The sequence below is a fragment of the Phodopus roborovskii genome, unplaced genomic scaffold (assembly GCF_943737965.1).
Source record: "Phodopus roborovskii unplaced genomic scaffold, PHOROB, whole genome shotgun sequence".
NCBI classification, from domain to species: Eukaryota; Metazoa; Chordata; class Mammalia; order Rodentia; family Cricetidae; genus Phodopus; species Phodopus roborovskii.
Window position 1 is genome coordinate 421,704 of NW_026125944.1, and position 22,386 is coordinate 444,089.

The following is a 22,386-nucleotide window of genomic DNA, read 5'->3' on the forward strand; positions in this document are numbered from 1 at the left end:
TATATTGCTTTTATTATGTTAGGTATGTTCCTATTATCCCTGATATCTCCAAGAACTTTATCATGAAAAGGTGTTAAATTGTGTCAAATACTTTTTCAGTATCTAGTAAGATGATCATGTGGTTTTTCTTTTTCAGTTTGTTTATATGGTGTATCACATTGATAGATTTTTGTATGTTGAACCATCCCTGAATCCCTGGAATGAACACTACTTGGTCGTGGTGGATGATTTCTCTGATATTTCCTTGAATTAAATTTGCCAGTATTTTATTGGATATTTTTACATCAATGTTCATGAGGGATATTGGTCTGTAGTTCTCTTTCTTAGCTGTGTCTTTGTGTACCAAAGTAACTGTGACCTCTTAAAAAGAGTTTGGTCATGAACCTTCTGCTTCTATTGTGCAGAACAATTTGAGGAGTATTGGTATTAGCTCTTCTTAGAATTTCTGGTAGAATTCTGCACTGAAGCCATCTGGCCTTGGCTTTTTTTGGTTGGGAGGCTCCTTCTATTTCATTAGAGGTCTATTTAAGTTGCTTACCTGTCCTTGATTTAATTTTGGTAAGTGATATCTATTCAGAAATTTGTCCATTTCCTGAATTTTCAAATTTTGTGGCATACAGGTTTTCAAAGTATGACCTGAAAATTGTCTGGATTTCTTCTGTGTCTGTTGCTATGTCCCCCTTTTCATTTCTGATTTTGTTGAATTGCATGTTCTCTCTATGCTTTTTGTTTAGTTTGGATAAAGGTTTGTCTATCTTGTTGAGTTTCTCAAAAAACCAACTCTTTGTTACATTGATTCTTTGTATTGTTTTCCTAGTTTCTACTTCATTGATTTCAGCCCTCAAATTGATTATTTCTTGGTATCTACTCTTCCGGGGTGAGTGTGCTTCTTTTTCTTCTAAGGCTTTCAGTTATGCTGTTAATTCTCTAATGTGATCACCCTCCATATTGTTCATAGGGATATTTAGTGCAATGAATTTACCTTGTAGCACTGCTTTCAAAGTGTCCCATAAATTTGGGTATGTTTTGTCTTCATTCTCATTGAATTTTAGGAAATCTTCCATTTCTTTCTTTATTTCTTCTTTGACCCAGGAATGGTGAAATTGTGCATTATTCAGTTAACATATGTTTGTAGGTTTTTTTGCAATCTGTGTTGTTGCTGAATTCCAACCTTAAATCATGGTGGTCTGATAAGATACAGGGGATTATTCCAAATCTTTTTGTATCTGTTGAGGTTTGTTATGTTGCCTTGTATGTGGCCAATTTTAGAGAGTGATCCATGTGGAGCTGAGAAGAAGGTATATTCTTTTGTGTTTGGATGGAATGTTCTGTAGATGTCTGTTAAACCCAATTGGGACATAATTTCTGTTATTTCTTTGTTTCTTTTTTAAGTTTCTGTCTGGTGGTCCTATCTAGTGGTGAGAGTGGTGTGTTGAAATCTCCCACTATAAGTGTGTGAGGTGTTAGGCGAGCTTTGAGTTTTAGTAGCGTTTCTTTTATGGATATGTGTGCCTTTGTATTTGGGGCATAGATGTTCAGAATTGAGACTATGTCCTGATGGACTTTTCCTGTGATGAATATGAAATGATATACTTCATCTGTTTTGATTGATTTTGGTTTGAAATCTAACTTGCTAGATATTAGGATAGCTACATCTGCTTGTTTCTTGAGTCAATTTGATTGGAAGATCTTTTTCCAGCCCTTTACCCTGAGGTAATGTCTATCTTTGAAGCTTATATGCGTTTCTTGTATGCAGCAGAAGGATGGATTCTGTCTTCATATCCATTCTGTTAGCCTGTGTCTTTTTATAGGTGAGTTAAAACCATTAATGTTGAGGGAAAGTAAGGATCTTTGATTGTTAATCCTTGTTTCTTTTAGGTTTGTTATTGGTGGTGGTATTGTGAGTATATTTCCCCTGCTTTTTCTTTTGGGATCTGGTGAAGTGAAATTATCCATTGCTATGTCTTTGTGAGTGTAGTTACCTTCCTTGGGTTGGAGTTTTCCTTCCAATACTTTCTGTAGGGCTGGATTTGTAGATACGTATTGGGACAATCTGGTTTTGTCATTAAATATCTTGTTTTCTCTGTCTATAGTGATTGAGAGTTTTGCTGGATATAGTAGCCTAGGCTGGCACCCATGTTCTCTTAATACTTTTAGAACATCTATCCAGGACCTTCTGGCCTTGAGGGTTTCCATGGAGAAGGCAGGTGTAATTTTGATAGGTCTACCTTTATTTGTTACCTGTCCTTTTTCCTTCACTGCTCTTAATATTCTTTCTTTATTCTGTATGTTAGGTGTTTTGATTATTATGTAGCGAGGGATCTTTTTTTGGTTCAGTCTATTTGGTGTTTTGTATGCTTCTTGTACTTTCATAGGCATGTTTTTCTTCAGATTTGGAAAATTTTCTACAATGATTTCGTTAAATATGTTTTGTGCACCTTTGAGCTGGGCTTCTTCACCTTCTTTTATACCTATTATTCTTATGTTTGGCCTTTTCAGGGTATCCCATATTATTTCCTAGATGTTTTGTGTTAAGGATTTGTTGGCTTCCCGATTTTCTTTGGTCGATGAATCTATTTCCTCTAGTTTATCGTCAGCAGGGGAGGTTCTCTCTTCCATCTCTTGTATTCTGTAGGTTATGCTTGCGTCTGTAGTTCCTGCTTGTTTCGTTTGCCCAGTTTTTCTATTTCCAGCATTCCCTCAGTTTGTATTTTCTTTATTATCTCTATTTCAGTTTTCAAACTGCTTGAATTGTTTCCTTCATGTGTTTGATTGTTTTTCCTTGGCTTTCCTTTCTTACTGTATGAGATTTGAGATTTGTTCATTTCTTGCATTTATTTTGCCTGTTCTTTTCCTCTATTTCTTCCAATTTTTTGTTTGTTTTTTTTTCTTCCATTTCTTTAAGGAATTTTCTCATATCGTCTTTGAGGGCCTCTATCACTTTTATGAAGTTATTTTTTAAGTTGTTCTCTCCTGCTTCATCTGCTTTGGTGTGTACTGGTCTGGTTGGTGTAGAGTCCCTAGATTTTGGTGGTGTCATGCTTGTCTTTCTATTGTTGGGTGTTTTCTTGTATTGGCGTCTTCCCTTTGCTTCTTCCAGTGAGTGCAGGTGGAGTCTCTCTCTCTTTCTATCCTGCTCTCCCGGTGGGTGTAGATGGGTCAACAGTTTGATGTCTGCAATTCTGGGTGATCCAAGCTCTCTTGAAGGTCTCTCCTTTGGCAGAGGGCAGGCGATGGGATCCAAGGATCAGGTGAATGTAGCCTCAAGGTTTTTCAGTGTCGATAGGCGGGTCTAGTGTGCTCAGAACATACCAAGGAAGCTCCACAGAGGTGGAGAGGTTGTTGAACTCACACTCTGCCCCGGAGCAGTGGGCCAGCAGGATAAAGGGTGGGGGTGGGGGGGGGAATGCAGGCTCTGAGTGGTGTATGGAGCAGAGTACCAGGACTATACTATCCAGGGCGAGGATACAGGAGGGAGTTAGGTGTGGAGCTAACCCAGGGACTTCCCAGGGAAGGATGTCAGGGAATTTGGCCTGAACTGGTCCCAGATTAACCTCTGGCAGAGTGCCGGAGGCGATGGGATCCAAAGATCAGGTGAGTGGGGCCTCAAGGTGGTCCTGTGTGGATAGGTAGGCCCAGTGTACTCAGAGCAGACCCAGGAAGTTCCGCGGAGGTGGGGGGTGGGGTCGTTGGACCCACACTCTGGCCCAGTGCGGGCCAGCAGGACAATGGGTGGTGGGAAAACAGGCTTCGAAAGTCCTTGAGATTTGTTCAGATTTTTTGTTGCTGTTTTGTTTTTCAAGACAGTGTTTCTCTGTGTAGCCTTGGTTGTCTTGGAACTCATGCTGTAGACCAGGCTGGCCTTGAACTCACAGAGATCTGCCTGCCTCTGCCTCCTGAGGGCTGGGGTTAAAGGCTTGCGCCACCACCACTTAGTTTCTGTTCGTATTTTTAATTATTTTACTATCTGTTTTCTGATGGGATAACTTCTATTCATGTATCTTAAAATTCAGTGGCATTATTATTATATAACTGTTGAACTCATCTAGTACAACCAAAATATTCTTTTTGCCATATGTTCTTTTTATTATTTATTTTTCCTATTTTACATATCCATCCCAGTTCCCTCTCCCTCCCTCCCTTCCTCAATCCCTCTTTCCCTCTCTCCCACCCCCCTATATCCCCCCCAACCTCCCATCCCACCCACCTCCACTCCAAAGGGAGGGTGAAGCCTTCCAGGAGGGTCATCAAAATCTGTCATTTGGAGTAGGGACTAGGTCCTCCCTCTTGTCTCTAGGTTAAGGGAGTATCCTTCCATGGGGGATGTGTCCGCAAGGTCCTTTTGTGCATCAGGGATACATCCTGGTTCCACTGTCTGAGGTCCCTTAGACTGCTCAGGCCTTCTGGCTGAGACCCATGTTCAGGGGATCTGAGTCAGTCCCATGCTAAATTCCCAGCTATCATTCTGGGGGCCCATTATCTCCTCCTTGTTCAGGTCAGCTGTCTCTGTGGGTTTCTGCAGCCTGGTCTTGTCCTCCCTCTGTGCCTCTGGATTCCAGATTGGCTCAGTGCAACCAAAATATTCCAGTTGTCATCCTAGAATTTTCTTTTCCTCTGTCATATCCTTGTTGTTCTTAGTGTTTTGTTGTTTCTGCTTTTCTAGTATTAGTCATTCTCTTTGCATTAATTGAAAGTATATTTTATTTTAAATACCTGAGCACAGCTGTACTTGAGGCTTTAAAATCATTGTCTGTTAATTTTATTTTTGGTTGTGAGCCTAGCATTTAACAAATCTCTCTAGTTGTCCGTTAATTTTAGTGTTTGGGTTCCATCAAGATTGTTTTCCATCAATTGTCATTGTAGTTGAAAATGGATCATATGCATTCTTTCTCTATTTTTCAGACAACTTGGATATATTCTGGACATTGTGAATTTTCTTATTTGAAAATTCATGACTAATATATTTCTACAAAAGATATTGCTTTGTTTATAATGGGCTATTACGTTGTCTGGAGTCAAAGTAAACTCCATGTCTTGGGTGGCATTTCAAATCTCAGTTGAGTCCCTTCATCTTTATATGGAGTTTGTCCTCTGTATGTATGACTTAGAGACCAGTAACATAATCTGTACAGAGTTTAGTTTTCTCCATTCAAGATGTTTCTCATCCTGTGCTTCCAAAAGTCGTGGTTCTCTTCATACTTTGCTTCTGATTCTTCACACTAGGAATAAGTAGATTTCTCTAGCAGCATTTTCAGATGGCCTTGAAAGCAGTAATAGTTTCAGCCCAGCATTAGCTGAACACCGGAAAACAGGTAGTTCAACATGTACTTTTACCTTTTTCGGAGTGTTTTCTCTACTCCAGAATTGATCTGCCGGTGTTCATTTTCCTGGGATTTCAAATGACAGTTTATATAGCTGTTAAATGCAGGAAACTCTTAATCCATTATGAGCTATTTAGCCATACTAGCAGCGGGTGTTGACCTCCCTGTTTACATATGGAGTCTCCGTTATAAGCATCAATGGATAAACAGGCCATAAGTCCTAGTCACATTCTTGATACCAAATTGCCTATATGCTGAAGCTAAATTGTGACCTGTAAGGTCATCAACTGACTGAGTATGTATGGGTCATCTGTGCTAGAAAGTCCATATGGGTTTTACGTTCAACAAGTCATTCTACAAACAAACATTATACACTGCCACACATACCTCCCTTCCTCTACACCCAACTAGGTTATAGCTTACTAGTAGCATCAGGGATATAGGAAAAATACAGGCTCAAATCATATGTATTCGTTCAGTTACCTCCTTGCTTTATGACCTCTAGATAAGTCTTTTAAATTCCCTGAGACTTTGTTTACTAATATCCTATTATAACATACTTCTCAAGTTTGAAAAAGGTATGGAAAATGCAGGGAAGGTGCACTACACCCATTTTTGTCTGGAAGATCCAGGTTTATGATTATAATTTTAATAAAGCCCATTTCCATTCTCAAAAATGGTCTAGTGTGTACCAAATACTATTTATTAAAAATGAAACCAGCATGTCCTTCTAACCACAAGTCTCTAGCAGAACTGCTAAAGGCTGCTCCCTTATTTCCCTGGCTCATTTTTAGTGAAAGCATTACTCAATGGGCTGTGCAGCAGGTGCCTAATAGTACTGCCTAGTTTGTTGTTTCTGCTTTCAGAATAATATGGGAGAAGGTAGCCTGATGTCTCAGCTCACCTTTATTTCTGAACACTGGGGGAAGTCACCTAATTTGTTATTCTTCTTTTTACCACCTGTGTGGATTTAGGTGAAAGGGAGAGAACCTTGGAAGGAAAAGTGTGTGTGTGTGTGTGTGTGTGTGTGTGTGTGTGTGTGTGTGTGTGTGTGTGTGTACAAAGTATATAGTAGCCCATGGAACCAGGCCCCACCCCACGGCTTCAGCCCTTGGTGGAAAACCGGGATTGGTTGGATTGGGACAAGAAGAGAATGTGACTATGATGGGTGAAGACTCCAGCTTTCATTTCCTGATTTTTCTTGGCAGATTTTCCTTGGTGGTATCCCTCTAAGGAGGGTGTTGGCTTCCATATATTTGCCTAAATCAATGAGGGAAAAATTTCCTCTTAACGGCTTACAAACCATCTTGTTTAATTTTTTTGGCCAAACCTCACTCTTTAAGGTAAGTTCTTGCCTCTGGTAACTGTCATGAACTGACATGCTGACTCACTGTAATTATGAACTCCTGCTATTTTCATGATGTTCTGTTTATTTTAGAATATGCTCTGATTGATTCCACAAGTCTTTCAGCACAACCCCTGGCCCTCCACATGAATCAACATCTACTTTAATGATGTTTTACATTTCTGAATTTTCACAGTTCCTAAGCTTTGGATGGGACCTTTAGGGTTATCTGGTGACCAAATAGAGGCCTTAAGATGTTTCAAAGCAGGAAAAGAACAGTATGTTCTCCTGATGAGGTTGCCTTTCTACTTATTAATAGTCCCTTCTCCATCTCTCATGGCTTCTAGCTCTGAGCGATCTAATCCTCACCTTAAGCTAGAGGCAATGGAATGTGGTCTGGGGGACCAGCTGCTGCGATTTGAAGCCAACATTGCTGTCTTTTACCTGTGTGATTTCTAGAAAGTGATTCAACCTGCGGGTGCTGTAGTTTCTTGCAACATGAAATAGTCTAAGAATAGGACCTTATGAGCCTGTTAAAGGACTGAAGGAGGTAATGACTATAAAGTGCTTATGGTATTGCCTGGCACATCCTAAGCACTGAGTAAATGTGTGGATTGCTATTGTTATTATGGGATTGGGTCTCTGCCTAGAATCACTCTATCTCTTCGTACTATGAGATGATAGCAACAAGAGCTGGAGCTGGCATGAAGTTTATGACAGTGAGCACTGTTAATTTGAGACAAGCTCTCCTCATGGATTTCTGGCTGGTCTGAAATTTTCCTTGTAGACCAACATGTCAGAGATCCTATAGCTTCTGCCTCCTGAGTTCTTCAATTAAAGGCATGTGCCACCACAGCCAGTTTCAGTTATTACTATTTATGCTTACTGCCTCATTTATTTCTTGTGGGAAACTGAGGCTCAGCAAAAATAGTTTTGCCCAAGGACACACAGTGATGAAGTGGGGTAGTCAGGAGTCAAGTTCCGGTTGTCTAGTTTCAAAGTTCAGACATTTGTTTTCTTTACCATTTGTGTGTGTGTGTTCATGCACGTTTGTGTGTATAGGCAATCAGGCACACACATACATATACACATATGGATGTATATGTAGGGGCTTCATAGACACATGTATATATGTACATGTGGAAGCCTAAGGTTTATTTCAAGAGTCATCCTCAATTGTTCTTCCCCCTTATTCATTAAGACAATGTCTCTTAGTCAAACCCAGAGCTTACCAATGTGACTAGTCTGGGGATGACGTGTATCTGCCTTCCAAGGCTGGAATTAGAGGTTGGACACTATTCCCACCTGGCATTTTACATGGGTTTGGGGGGATCCAAAAAATGGTCCATTGCTTGCATAGAAAGATCTTAGCCACTAAGCCATTTCCCTATCCTCAAGGTTCCTATATTTGAAATTAATACATGAATTTGTCCAGATGTGCTTGCATGTCTAAAGAATTATCCAAAGGAATGGATTTTTAGTGGTAAAATATTCACAGATTTATTGGGGAGGTATTATACAGGCCTGATAAAAACAAAGCAGATAATTTTAGCACCTACCTATGTAAGTGTATCACATCACCACCAAATGTGTTTGCAAGGCATTCTGTTTCTCTGGCATTCTGTAACCATTCTTCTCTCCAGCTAAATTATATTTGTTCCTGTAGTTTTAGTGCAAATCCTACCCAGGATGCATCCACAGAATTAATAACTCCATTCTCTCTTCTCTGCACCCTGGAAAAAATTAGTGGACAAAATATTGTAATAATTATTTAAAATGTGTTTCATAGCTGTCTGAACCTTTTGGTATTCTTGTCACTGCTCTGTATCATCAGGCATGCCATTATTTTTTGTCTTAATTTCCCTCCTTCCTTCAGAGGGCTGTGTCTGTCTCTCAGAATAAGAGATAAACTTGCTTTGCATGGATTTCACACTTAATAAGTAATTTTGATTCGCTAGCACCTTCCATTGAAATAGACTAAAGACCTTCGACAAAATTAGCCTACAGACGTCATAGTGCCAGATGAAGAAGGGTTAGAACCAGCCTGGAATCAAATTCAGAGCTGCAACGGCCCTCATAACTCACAGTGTCCCATGGCTTCATTGTGCCAGTGAGGTCAGCAAGACCCAGAAATGGGAAGGCTCTTGTTGAAGGTGACACAATTCATTCTTTTATTTACTCAATCATTTATTCATTCAGCAAATAGTCATTTCATTTCTACTCTGGGTCTTCTATGGTACTGGGTGCTGAGTACTGGATGCTGGGTACTGGGTGTTAGGGCTTCAGCAAGAGAGAGGTGGATCTTGCTTTCATGAAAAATACAGTGAATTAAAAGAGAACAGAAAGTACAAGTTTCTAACATTAAAAGAAGGACATGGGGCTGAGACCCATGACACTGGTGGCTGAGGAATACATGATTGAAGGCATGCTACCCTGTAGCTACCTTCCTCTTCAATGCCCGGGCCCCACAGCCTTAGTTTTACATAGCTTCCTCTGATATTTTTTGATTGAAATCTTGACAGTCATTGTGACATATCACCTTAGAAATTGTTGACAATCCATCACTCTTGAACATCTTGTGCCTCTCCCGTTCTTCTTCCAGCTGTAGCTCTCAGGAAGGAGCAATGGCACTGAGTAACCACGCTATGGCATAGGGACTCTGGGACTGTAGAGGAGGGAAGAGCAGGAGCCACCCAAGTTAGCAGTTATCTCGGCTGTGAAGGGGGCACAGAATGAAATGAGTGAATAAAGCTGACACAGAGGAAACTTCTGTATACATGTTCAGATGTAAACCTTGAGTCTAGAGGAGTGAAAAATGATTCCCCCCCATCCTTATTGTGTTGTAGACTGCAGTGACCTTATTCTGCCATTGGATTTGGGGTGGTGGCCACACCTTAGAGCCTGGCTTCAGTGTGTGCAAATGTGACACCTTATAAGGAAGAGGAGGGGCTGGCTCATGTTGGGTGCCAAGTGAAGGTGGGTTAAAGTCCACAATTATCCAGATAAAGAATTAACAGATAATTATTTGGGGAGCACTCACACAATGATGATAAATAACCGCCATGGTCTTCTTGCTCCTGGCGATGCAGCCTCTGTCCTTCAGGATGCTCTGACAGCAATCCAAGACAGCTTGAGCCAGCCCCTCATCTGCATACACTGAAGCCATCCCCCAAGCCCATTGATGGAACAAGATGCTACTATAATAGATAAAAAACATGAATCCAGAGAAGGGGTTAGTTAAGTGAGTCTTTATGGATATTTCCTCCTTTGGTTTTTCCTTGGCAGAGAACTGTATATTATAAGCTAAACTGGAGGATAGTTAGAGGTCATCTGGTCTACCCTCCTTCTTCATGTTACCAATGACCCAGAGAAGAGAAGGTCTTTGGACAAACCAGAGTGCTTAAGCTAGTACCTTTATTTTTGAGTGTCAATAAGACCTTACCACCATCATGGTTAGCAGAATGTCTCAGGGAATTCTGAAGAGAAGGGGACACCAAGTCATCAAAGTACATATTTGTTATTTGTCTAATTGTTTGAACTTAAGCAATAAAGGATTGACTTTGGTTCCCAGTTTGAGGGTACAGTCCATAACAATAGGGAAATCTTTGTGGCAGAGGCTTGAGAAAGCTGGTCACATAGTGTCTGCAGTGGAGCCCCAAATGCCTGCTGGTGCTTAGCTAGCTTTCTCCTCTTTAAACTGATTCCAGGGCTCCTGGTTGAAGGAGTGGTGGTGCCACCTGCATTTAGAGTGGGTCCTCTGCTTCAATTAACCTAACCTAGATAATCCCTCAAAGGTATGCCCAGAGGCCAACCCAGTCTTGATGATGCTTTTCGGACATGTCTAGAAGTTTGTATCCTATATGTTTCTAGATCCTATCATGTTTAAGATGAGCACAAAGTTCATGAACAGAAAGTAGGATACTTGCAAGTTGACCAAGCCCACATCCATGGTTACTCAAGTGTTTTAGTTGACTAGGCAGTGGCTAGGCACACTATTTTCCCAGTAGTATCTTCTAACCATATCCATTAGGCCCTTCAGTTAATGTCATCTTAACATCAGGCTTTCTTAGTAGAGGATTTTCTTCATCTCCATCCTATCTTATTCCAGCCTATCTGTGGTTTTATATATGCAACAGAGGAGGCAATCACTTAGATAACTGACCTTCTGGAATCTTAGCCTTTGGCACTTTGGCCTTGTTAATTAGAAAATCTCATATCTTTACAAATATATTTTAGTTTGTTGCTTTTAGATTAATGTATTTGTGGAGATATGGGCCACTGTAATTACAGGGTAAAGTTCCTGTCCTGTCACTCATTGGGTGTGTGATCTTTGTACACACAGGTACTGAGCCTGCCCAAACCTCAGTATAGCTGAAAAATGCCCATGTGATGTCAGTGAGAGCTGGAGTATGCATGTAGAAAGCACTTAGCCAACTATTTGGATCACAGGAGCCAAATGAGCCAATACCTGCTATGTAGATTGTCCAAGGTGTGCCAGGATACAGTGTCTGCACTTTGTACTTAGAGCCTGTGGTCTTCCAGAGTGGAGCTGACTATCCTTGAAGACATGCTCCAAGCAGGGTGTTGATAAATCTACTTTCTTCTCCTCTGGGGGAAGAGACCATGAAATGGCTTGTAACTAACTCATGATGGATTCAGATTCCTTATTAGAAAAGGTGCTCTTATAAGGATAGTCAAGACTTAGAACCAAGTTAAGTTGTGAAATGTTTAGATCTGGAACATTACCAAAGCACAGGATATTTTACTTTGTTGAAAGGGCAATGTTGCATAGCTGCTACAAACCCAATGTTGGTTGGATAGATTTATTCTAAATGGATGGATGGGTAAATTTATGAATTGTTCTAGTCTTGTTCAATCACTGAGCCTTATGTGAAGAGCAAAGGTGAACTAAATGAATGAAAATTCACCCTTAGATTGTGATTTTTCCATACTTCTGTGCTCAAACTGTGTAGCTCATCACTAATTGTAGATTGATAATGCCTACATAAGAAATTAGACATTTAGGACCTTTGTGTTTCATCTGCAGGCCAAAACCGTCACTAATGCATTAACAACATATGTTGTGAGTGCAAGCATGTCAAATATGTCCATTCAAAACTTGGCTGATCCAGTGATTATCATTCTGAAGCATATTCAAGGAAACTGGGTAATATATCTAGTTTCATCTGTGGTTTTCTTGTTGATAAAAAAAAAGGTCAATTAGTTTTCAATTCAAAGACTTCATGATAATTTTCTAACTTCAGGTAGCAGAAGTATGTTATAATTGCATATTCATATTTCTAGAAACTATGCTGTACCCTCAAAGGATCTGGAATAGTGGACATTCTAGCAAGACAGAAAGAATAAGCAGATCTCTTGGTTGTAACAGTAAAATCCATTAAATTCCATTCATTTCTTGAGTGACATAAGCAACAATATTGTTGAAAATAACATTTATATTATTTGGTTTCCCATGAGCATTAAAACATGTAATAATTACTAAAGGATTAAAATGATAATCATGTGGAATAATATAAGTCATATATTACCAAATGATCAAATTCAGTCTTAGTAAAAGAATGAGTCACTGTTTCATTCTTTGATATTAATATGTGTCCAGTGTGAAGTTTTAATAGCTTCCTTCATTCCCTATCTAAGATACCACGTGGTCCAACATATTTTCCACTAGTCTTAAAGAGAAGAGAAAGGAGAGTGGGAGAGGGAATTTAAAAACCAGATTGAAAATAAGACATGTTAGGTGGGTAAGACCTCTCAGTTTTGACTGGGACTATGACTCTCAGATCATTAATGGGAATTAATTATCCTTTACCTCCAGTCTCTCCAAGATTTTAAAAGCTAGGGAAATTTTGAGGAATCTTCAACAGGCTTAATGAGGAGGCACCTCAATCATGTGCCCATAAAGAATGGTCATAGCTGTGAATTCCACATTACAAAGCCTCATAAAGAACACCTACCATACATCAATCTCCCATGGGTTATCCATAGCTTCCCCCTGTGCCTTGTACCAATTGGCAGATCCCAATGTTATTAAATGACACATGCTACATTTCCATGTAGTGACATGCTATTTTCTTGTTTTGAAGCTGAGAGCTAGGTGGAGTTAGACTTAAAACCAAGCCATACATGATCTCTCCCACATCTCTTCTTCTTCTTCTTCTTCTTCTTCTTCTTCTTCTTCTTCTCTCTCTCTCTCTCTCTCTCTCTCTCTCTCTCTCTCTCTCTCCCTCTCTCTCTCTCTCTCTGTGTGTGTGTGTGTGGTTACTTTGTACATTTGTGTCTACACTGGCTAAACAACTTGAAAATACTTCTGAGTGCAGTAACCCTTGCAAGCAAAGCTATTTAGCTGTAATTCTCATTTTTGCAGAATTATGATAAAGTTTCCTGTGCCTTTTGGGATTTCGACACTAACAGTAAGTATTTATAGAAGCAGACCTTGACCTGTCTGGTGGTTGAGGGGAGGGCATGTTGTGCAGCTGTTGTCTATTCAGGCACCACAGAGCACTCTGTATGACCAAGATACCCTATATGACTTTTAGGGCATGAAATTTAAGAAAATTCCTTTTGATAAGACATTTATTATAGAAATTGTAAAATAACCCAACTTATGGGTAAGCAAGATTGGAAAAAATGCAATTAGAAGTCCCAGTGCCGAATGACTGTTAAGTATTTGAAGAGTGCTAAGGAGCGATGGATTGCCTGGCTCTTTTGGTATACTTTCTTACCAGGATTGTCACTATATACTTTCTCTCCCTCCCCCCTTTATAATGATGGAGAGCCCTAGGGTAGGCCCTGTGCCCTGTAAATGACACAATCTTTTAATCACCTCATTGAGGAGATGAGACTTCTTCATTAATCCCCAAAAGCCCTTCTTGCTCGGATGACTGCATCTATGAAGGTGCTGGGTGTGGTGACTGCTGACTGGATTTCTCTTAGGTTTGCTACCTCCACTGGAGTCTCTAGGGTTAATACCAAATCTCAGAGACTTCTCCCACACAACCAGTCTCTCCTAGGAATGTCATAGCTGTTGGTGAGAAAATGTTCTTCTATCTAGGGAGCTCTGCTTGGGTACTTTTCCCATCTAGAAATCTGAGAGAAAAGAGACACTCTCTTTCTACTTAGCTCCTCAGGAGACAGAACACTACCTCTTTCTGACAAGCAGAAACAACATGTCCTCCCCTGGCTCTCCCCAAGCCTGTCAGAAAAAAAATGGTCCTATAAACTGACAAGCTCTATCCTCCACAGCTTCAATAAGTTGATCTCTGTGTTGATTCTTGGTGGTTGTTCCCATTCCCAGGAGACACCCGACTCTCTATGCTGGGAGTCTAGAACATCTGGAATTACAGCATTATTCCAGGGTTAGAACTCTGCTCACACCTGGATACCTGTCCTGAGATAAGACTTTTGCTGCACTACCACCCTAAACAAGCTCTAGAGCCCAAGATCTACAAGGCTCTAATGGGCTGAAAGCATCTCTAGACCATGATCATGTGAGCCCATTTAGTTTCTAGGTGCAACTGGCTGCTTCTAATATAAATGCCTGAGTTGGCTAAGTAGCAGCCTATATTCCAAAGTCTGAAACATCCAAATTTGTCTATTTATTTTATTGGCTACTTACATAACATGTCACTCCAGTATGGTGGCAGGAACAGTTGCTCGATTAGAATCTACTTTAATCTGTAGAGGCATGGGACAGAAACAGGAAAAGTGAGTGACAACAAAGTTAGACTATTCACAAAGCCCCACCACCACCACCCTGCACCCCTGACACACACGTCAATTTGGCCTATTAAATGTAATTTAATTTTGCTGTTCAATTGTATCTCTATGTTGCTGTCTTAACAAACAATACTAATTATAACACACGTTCGGATGGTTCATATAATGAAAAATTAAGCATTTCTGAGAAAAGTAAAATTGCTTTGAAATTCCCTTCTGTCCCCCGCAGATGGGCTAGGTGGATGGAATTCATCAGGCTGTAAAGTAAAGGAAACCAATGTAAATTACACAATCTGTCAGTGTAACCACCTCACCCACTTTGGAGTTTTAATGGTGAGTTGTCTCTTTATCACTCTTCAGTGGAATATTGACAACTTTTAATAGGTTCAAGCTATTAATGTATATGTAAATTAAAGAATGAAAAATGGTATACAAACAGAAAAATGGCTCTCCTTCCATATGTTTACTAAAATGCATAATACTGAAACAGGTGTTTAGTTTTCTCTTTATAAAATTAAGGCCGACTCCTCCACTTTTAAATGATAACCGAAGAAGCTCTGTATAACATGCAGTGTTAATGTGTAGTCCATGTTTGTCTGGGACTTAGGATTTTCCTGACATAGTCTTCCAAGTAATGGCTGCATGGAGATGCCCATCCACACCTGACTTGAGTATGTTTTGTATTTCCTTTAAAACTTTTATCCAACATATTCAAGGCCAAATTGTAAGGAGTTTATTTGGCCCACTCTCAGCTGGCTAGAGATGTACCACAGGCATCAAAAGCCTCACGCTCATATTCTAGCTCTATAAGCAATTAAGTTTGCATTTTGCTTTGAGGGGGTCTCACTTTGCTTGGGACTTAGATCATTCTTTTGAAGTGTGAATGATACAAGGGAGAGTTTTGCTTATTTTAACACTACTGATACTTGGAACACAGAGTTCTATGATGTGGGAAACAGTTCTGTGTATTGTAAGATGGTCAGCAGCATCCCAGGCCTCTACCCAATCAATTCATTAATACTTTCTTCAGTTGTGACAACCAAACAATATGTCTAGGTACTGGCAAATGTCCCATCAGGGGGCATATATTCCTTCTAATTGATAACTCCAAGAATAAATTAGTACTTCCTAGCTTTTATAAAATATGTTCTAACTTCTTATGAGGCATAGGTCCATAAGTGTCTAAAGAAAGCTATGGACTTTATTCTCAAACCAGTGCACTTACATATTCAAATAATATTGCATGTCATTGCAGATCTTTGGTGGTCTTCATATTAAGACACAACTGTACTATTACTATACACAAAGGATCACTTTATCTCTTAATTTCATAAAAAGGTATTTAAGGTCTAAGGAAAAGGAACATTTTTTTATATTCTATGTATTATTTTTGGGGACACTCAGTTTAGATAATGATTCACTTTGCATCCCAGATTCAAATCCATTAGCTTAGTTATATTTTCAAGTGCTGAACATGTTAATGACAACGAAGCAAGGGACCAAATGTTCTTTCAGTGTTTTTGATGGCTTTCCATGCTCTGTACACACAGTAAGCTGTCCTAGGCCTGGTCAAACTGTATATGGCAATATCACATATTCACTCACACCATCTGACTATAGAAGAGCTATAACAGAAGTGCTGTATGCCCTGGGAACCACCTTTTTGTGAGAACCAGAAGCATTTTACTTGAAACTTGTTCTGATAAATGTGTAAACCACCGCATATTGCAATTCTAGGATTTGTCCAGGTCTACAGTGGATGCAGTGAACGAACGGATATTAGTGATTATAACTTATACAGGATGTGGGATCTCCTCTATTTTCCTGGGGATTGCAATGGTGACATACATAGCTTTCCAGTAAGTTTATACAAGTTAGCTCTGAGTAAGTTGTATTTGGTCTGATGGATGTGTTGTCATTGAAACCTTGTTAAATTCATGAATATAACACAACAGAAAGAGAGTACATCATTTGACTATGACATGAGCAAGATTTAAAAAAAAAAAGCAAAATAACTTACTGGAGTGTTTTAAAGGTGAGGTTTGTGATCAAGAGTAAAATCTCTCTACCCTGATACAAGAACAGGGGCCATAAAAGTCTCAAGTTTCATTAGAAACAAGAACCCTTTCATCAGAGGAAGAAAGTTAATATAGTGTAAGGGCAACCACAAATTGGGAGATGATAGTTAGATATTTGCTCTGTGTGTGTGTGTGTGTGCGCGCACACACACATACAAATTAAAAAGCAAGACGGAAAATTAAAAAAAGTGGACAAAAGAACTAAATGAACACTTCACAGGGAAAGTTGCCCATGAGTAGCTCTAATTTAAGTCCAAATAGTTAGTGAGTATGTGATCTTATAGTAAGTTTCTCAACATCTTTACTCATCACAGAATTGCCCATTAAAACCATGATTTATTGAAAAACTGACCTTAAGTTGAGAGGGAGATGAGTTGGGGGAGTGTGGGAAGAATGGGAGAAGAAAGTGCTATTTCTTTGTAGAACTGTATGCAGCTCTCAAGTATAGAAAACTAAACAAACAAAAATAATTTTATTAACAATAAAAAAAACCAACCAACCAACCAAATAAGCAAAACTTCAAATCCCACAGTTACATGCCCGGGCACCTACCAGAATAACACATTTGAAAGTATCAACAGCAGAAAGTGTTCACAAGAAAATGAAGCCAGTATAACTCCCATGGATTTGGATAACCATTTATTACCCAGGACTTCTCAGGGAGGGATGGAGACTTATGTGCCCCTAATGTTCAGTTCTTATTGTTGTACTATCTAGATAAGATGTGGCAGTACTTAATTTGGAAAGGAGATCTCACCTGGCTTAACATTTGTTTATTTGTTTTAAAAGCAAACTTCGAAAAGATTATCCTTCCAAAATCCTGATCAACCTATGCACAGCGCTACTGATGCTCAACCTAGCATTTCTGGTTAATTCCTGGCTAGCATCATTTCAGAAAGCAGGACTATGTATCACAGCTGCAGTGGCACTTCATTACTTTCTGCTTGTGTCTTTGACGTGGATGGGCCTGGAGTCAGTCCACATGTACTTTGCTCTAGTCAAAGTCTTCAATACATACATCCCGAATTATATCCTTAAGTTTTGTCTAGCTGGTTGGGGTGAGTATTCTGCCATTGGGCTTGATGTCTCTTTTTGAATATTGCCTTAAAAAAATTTAGCTCCATCTTAGTCTAATTGTCTCTTTCCCTCCCTCCCTTTCTTCCTCCCTCCTTTCTTTTTTCTTCTTTCTTCCTTCCTTTGTTTGTTTGTTTCTTTCTTTTTTCCTCCTCCTTTTTCTTCTTTTAGAAAATCTGAGATTGAGTAACTTACAAAGAGATAGATTCTTTCTAAGTTCAAGAGGATGGGAAGTAAATAATCAAAGAGTACATATCTGGTGTGGGCCATTCTACTGTGTTACAACATAGTGGAAGGCGTCAGAAGGCCATGAGTGAGGGGAAAGGGGCAGGACGTATCTTTTTATAAGGGGCTCACTGCTGCAAAAAAAATGTGAACTTATTGTTGCAATAGAGCACTAATCTACTCCTGAAGGCTGTTGCAATAGAGCACCAATCTACTCCTGAAGGCAGCTCCTTTATCGCCTAACCAACTACTGAAGATTTAATTTCTCAGTACTGTAGCAATGGGGATCAAGTTTCCACCATATGAACTTTGGAGGACCTGTTCAAAGTACAGCAACCACCATTTTGGCATGTTATTTCAGACCTGTCTCTTACTAGTGTAGTTCAGGAATTAAGGATTGCATCACTGGAGTTTGGATGTGCATGCCTCTTCCTGCTCATGGTGTTCTATATGTTCAAGTTTAAAAGTTTTTCGCAAAGAGTTTGTGTGCTGTACTAAAGGCTGGATCCATGATAACAACCTTGTGAGATTTTAGCCTTTCCTTTTCAGAAATCTCAACAACATTTACTGATGTAATAGTGAATGGTCAGCTCTCTATTATAGGTGCCAGGTGATACTCTAAGTGCTTTTTGTGTCCATATAGTCTTCATTGCATCTGTATAGAATGGATCACATTCCATTATTCTCACTGAAGACATGAGGGTAGGGGGTTGCCCTTGCTAAAACACACATCCAAGATATGAACCAGTGAGCCTCTTTCCAAAGTTGGAACTTTTCACACTGCTGATCTTGCCATATTGCTTAAGGGACAGGAAAAGACTTCAAATTGATAACATGGTCTTTGGACAGCCATGTTTGGGCCCTTACCACTTCTTCTGACAGACAAGACTACGGGTGTCCTTGGGAGAAGCCACAAATGGAACTCATCATGGATGCATCCTTCTCCCCCTCCCACCTGTCCCTTTGCTCATCGTTCTCAGCTCCATTCACAGATCTTTCCTCCTTCCTTTACTCCCTGTCATACGTGATGCTGATTCCTACAGCTTGTTTCTTGTCTCTCAAGGCATTTCATTTTATACTCCTTCCTAAGATGCAGGGAAAGGCAGGGAAGGCTAGGGATTGTACTTAGAGACAGGAGAATATTGAAAAATATTATGTATCACCCCAACCTAAGGTCAAGCCAAGGCCAAGGTCTGACTGACTAAGCAGTTGAGAAAGCTACAATGAGCTCCACTTAGATATATCTTTTATTTACACAGTGAATGGGGGAGTAGCTAAAATTGCAGACCCCCCACTTCTCACCCCAGGCTCTGAAAAGAATAACACCAAAGAAAGAAGGAACAGATGACATTGCACAAGTTGTGGGATTCTCCACGGCTGAGGGATCAGTTCTAAATGGAAGCTATGTGATTTTCTACCCTATAGCTCTATTTTCAGGGGAGCAGGCTATAGAGCCCCGCACCTCTGAAGCCCCAGGAGGTGATAAGAAAGAGACTTGTGACAACTTGCCAGAGGAAAGAAGAAAAGTAGGGGATATCACCGCCAAGACTCCTGTCTTCTCCCATTGGTGAAGACCCATAGTACATTCTGTCAAAATTAAAATAACTGAGATAAAAAGCCTTTACAGGCATGGATCATAGAGATGCACACAAGGTCTTGGAGGAGAGGCACTGTTCAGCTTCTTCAGGGAGTTTGAAAGCATTATAAAATCAGCTGGAAGACAAATACTAGAATCTCTACAGATTTAACAGTTGGTCTTAAGCCAAAGCAATCTGTTATGAAGTTGTATGCCTTTAAGTTTCTGTTCAAGAAAGTAAATTGAAGGTGGAGTTTAAATTAGTCCAGCAGGCCTAAGATAAATGATAATGAGGTATTTATTAGGAAAGCACACAGATAAGAGTAAATAACTGCCACGGTCTCTGTCTCTGCCCTTCTGTTGCTCTCTGCAACCCAAGAGAGCATGAGCCAGCCCGCCCCTCCTCTACATCATAATGGGTAATGTCTGCACCTGAAACCACGCCCAAAGGATATGGCCACTACCACAAGTTCATTGGCAAGACGCCACTACAGTAGATTTGTCTACATTTTTATAAAAACTAACAAGCTAGTATGGTGCCTCACGCCTGCCACCCCAGATTCAAAGCCATCCTAGGCTGCACACTGAGCTCTAGTGCAGCCAAGTCTCCAGTGTGATCCTCGGCCTCCTAAATTCAAACCTCAGACAAACAAAAACCAACAGAACAAGTAGTAGGGAGATTTACAGGAATACATGTGTGCTATGGTATATAAATGGAGGTCAGGTGACAGTTTGAGGGAACCCGTTCTTTCCTTCCACCATGTAGGTCCTCTGGATCAAACTCAGGCTTATAAGCAACTGCTTTAACCTGCTGAGCCATCTTGCCAGCCCCAGGAGGGATAATTCTTTTTTTTTTTTTTTTTTAAATTACGAACATGAAAATTGGAGTACTTCCACATAATTTAATCCTAGATATGAGGACTCCTTTCAGGCCTGTCTTATAGCTTCTGTGCACATTTTTTAAAGCTAGCATAGAAAGTAATGGGTGTCATTATGGTATTTCCATACTATATGCATTATACTTTATTATTAGTCACCCTCCTCTTCCTCCAGTAGTCCCTTCCCATCCTTCCTCATCTCCTCTTGCTGGTCCTCTTCTTCCCACCAACAGATCCCTTTCTTCTTCTTTTTTTTTAATTTTTTTTCTTACTTTACATATTGATTTCAGTTCCCTTTTCCTCCCTCTCTCCATCTCTCCCTCCCTCCCTTCCATCCCCCCCCCCCCCCGTTTCATGGCCACAGAAAAAAGAATATGTACATGAGGGTAGGCTGTGGGCCAGGTGTGGGCTAGCTGAGTTGGAAGGGATTGATTTGTTTATCAGAGTCAGGGCAATGGAGGACTTTTCAAGATGCATGCCACTGTGGGGAAAGGAATAGCTTTGCCGAGTATTTTACAACCCCCCTACAGGGTGTGTGAGTGTATGTGCTCCGATTAGGAGCAATGCAAGCTTAGAAATAAAAAAAAAAGTCAGTTCAGTTTTGCAACTGTACATGAAATTAAATTTGTATAGCCCATCACGTTTGACCATTTTAACTGAGCTGATTGCTTTATTATAGTGTGGCTGAATTGAGTGCCTGTTAACTGGTCGATCTAGCCAAATGTCAAACTAGTAATGACTAGTAGCGGCTTCCTTGTCAAAAAAAGTAATGAAGGCTGCAGCTGATGGTCTGTGCCCTTCCTCCAAAGTGACCTAGACAAAGACTTAGTGGGAACAAAGGGGTAGAATTGAAAAGCAGAAAAAAAAAATGGTGCCCCATCAACTGAAAAGAAATACTTAGCGTGAACTTGTATTCTGATGAGCTAGATTCTTACTGTTTTTGTTGTTGTTGTTATTTTTGTTTTTTTGTTTTTGTTTTTGTTTTTGTTTTGGCACTTGAGCCATTTTAAGAAGTAGCAAGTGTCCCATTGGAGCCACTGGCATACTGCTTAGTTTAGCAGATTGGAAAACTAGAAACGTTTAACATAGTAGAATTTACAAACATTGTGCAAACAATGATATTTTGGTACCCACACATCTGTGTCTCATTTAAACAGTGTCTTTATGTGTCCGCCCCCACAGCTGTTTGATTAGGATCCTTCCCCCTTGATTGAACAGGTTCATTTGCCTTGCTTGCCCACTCTAGGAATCCCAGCAATCACAGTGGCCATTATACTCAGCATAAGAATAGATTTGTATGGAACTCTGAACCCAACAACTCTGTTGTAAGTACCACTATCTCTTTCTTTTGGGCAGTGGGTGTTTTAGGCATGGTGGGATGCGCCTGGCCAGTACTATCTTCATGGAAATCTTAGTATCAGCCTTTCTGCTTGAGCACAACCATGCACACTTGTGGAATGGGTAGGTGTTTGGATTGTGTATGATCACGGCCAAATCACCTTGCCTTTTAGATGCAGTTCTTCTGGAAAATGGGGCTAATATTATTTGATCTCAGTGTCATGTGCAAATTAAAATGCCATTGCTTATATTAAGTACTTGCTCTGTTTTTTGATCCGTGGCAAATGCTATGGAACTGCCAGCCTTTTGGGTTGCAAAACCTCACAGACCACAGGAAAGACTTAGTGGCTAGTCTAAGAAAGTACTAAGATGAGCTAGAAAACACTTTCTGTCTTTTAGCAACAAAGGTCTTCCCAAAAGGAGACTGAGAAACTTCTCATTGTAAACTGGCCAGATTTATTGTTCTCTGTTTTTTGTTTGTTTTGTTTTCCTCTGTGTGTTCTAAAAAATTTGATGTATAAGCGCATCTCTTTGACTCTCAACTACAGTCACAAGAATAAGTTTTTAGTCCATTTCATCTCTTTGGAGCATAATGTGGAGCTACGCAATCCTTCAGGCTGCACGATCAGTTTTAGTTTTCTCGTATCCATTCCCTTTACCATGGCCCCTAAAAGTCATTGCCACTATAGATTTCTTGTCCTACTGTGCTGGGATCAAGTGTAGGAGGTACTATATCTAACAATCCTTGGTCTTTCATATTGAGATGGCAGTCACACAGGGTCAAAATTATATTGCCCTCTGCAGCAGATGCTTT

At 40.1% G+C, this 22,386-nt stretch overlaps 1 protein-coding gene across 1 annotated transcript in view; it reads left to right on the forward strand.

Moving 5' to 3' along the window:
• Positions 1-22,386, forward strand: part of Adgrg4 (adhesion G protein-coupled receptor G4) — a 110,313-nt gene that overhangs the window by 76,895 nt on the left and 11,032 nt on the right. Inside the window, exons 13-19 of the mRNA XM_051179119.1 lie at positions 6,530-6,664; positions 11,714-11,833; positions 13,052-13,097; positions 14,633-14,736; positions 16,141-16,262; positions 17,271-17,539; positions 21,481-21,559. Of these exons, the coding sequence (XP_051035076.1) occupies positions 6,530-6,664; positions 11,714-11,833; positions 13,052-13,097; positions 14,633-14,736; positions 16,141-16,262; positions 17,271-17,539; positions 21,481-21,559 (875 nt within the window). The remainder of the gene's footprint in view (positions 1-6,529; positions 6,665-11,713; positions 11,834-13,051; positions 13,098-14,632; positions 14,737-16,140; positions 16,263-17,270; positions 17,540-21,480; positions 21,560-22,386) is intronic.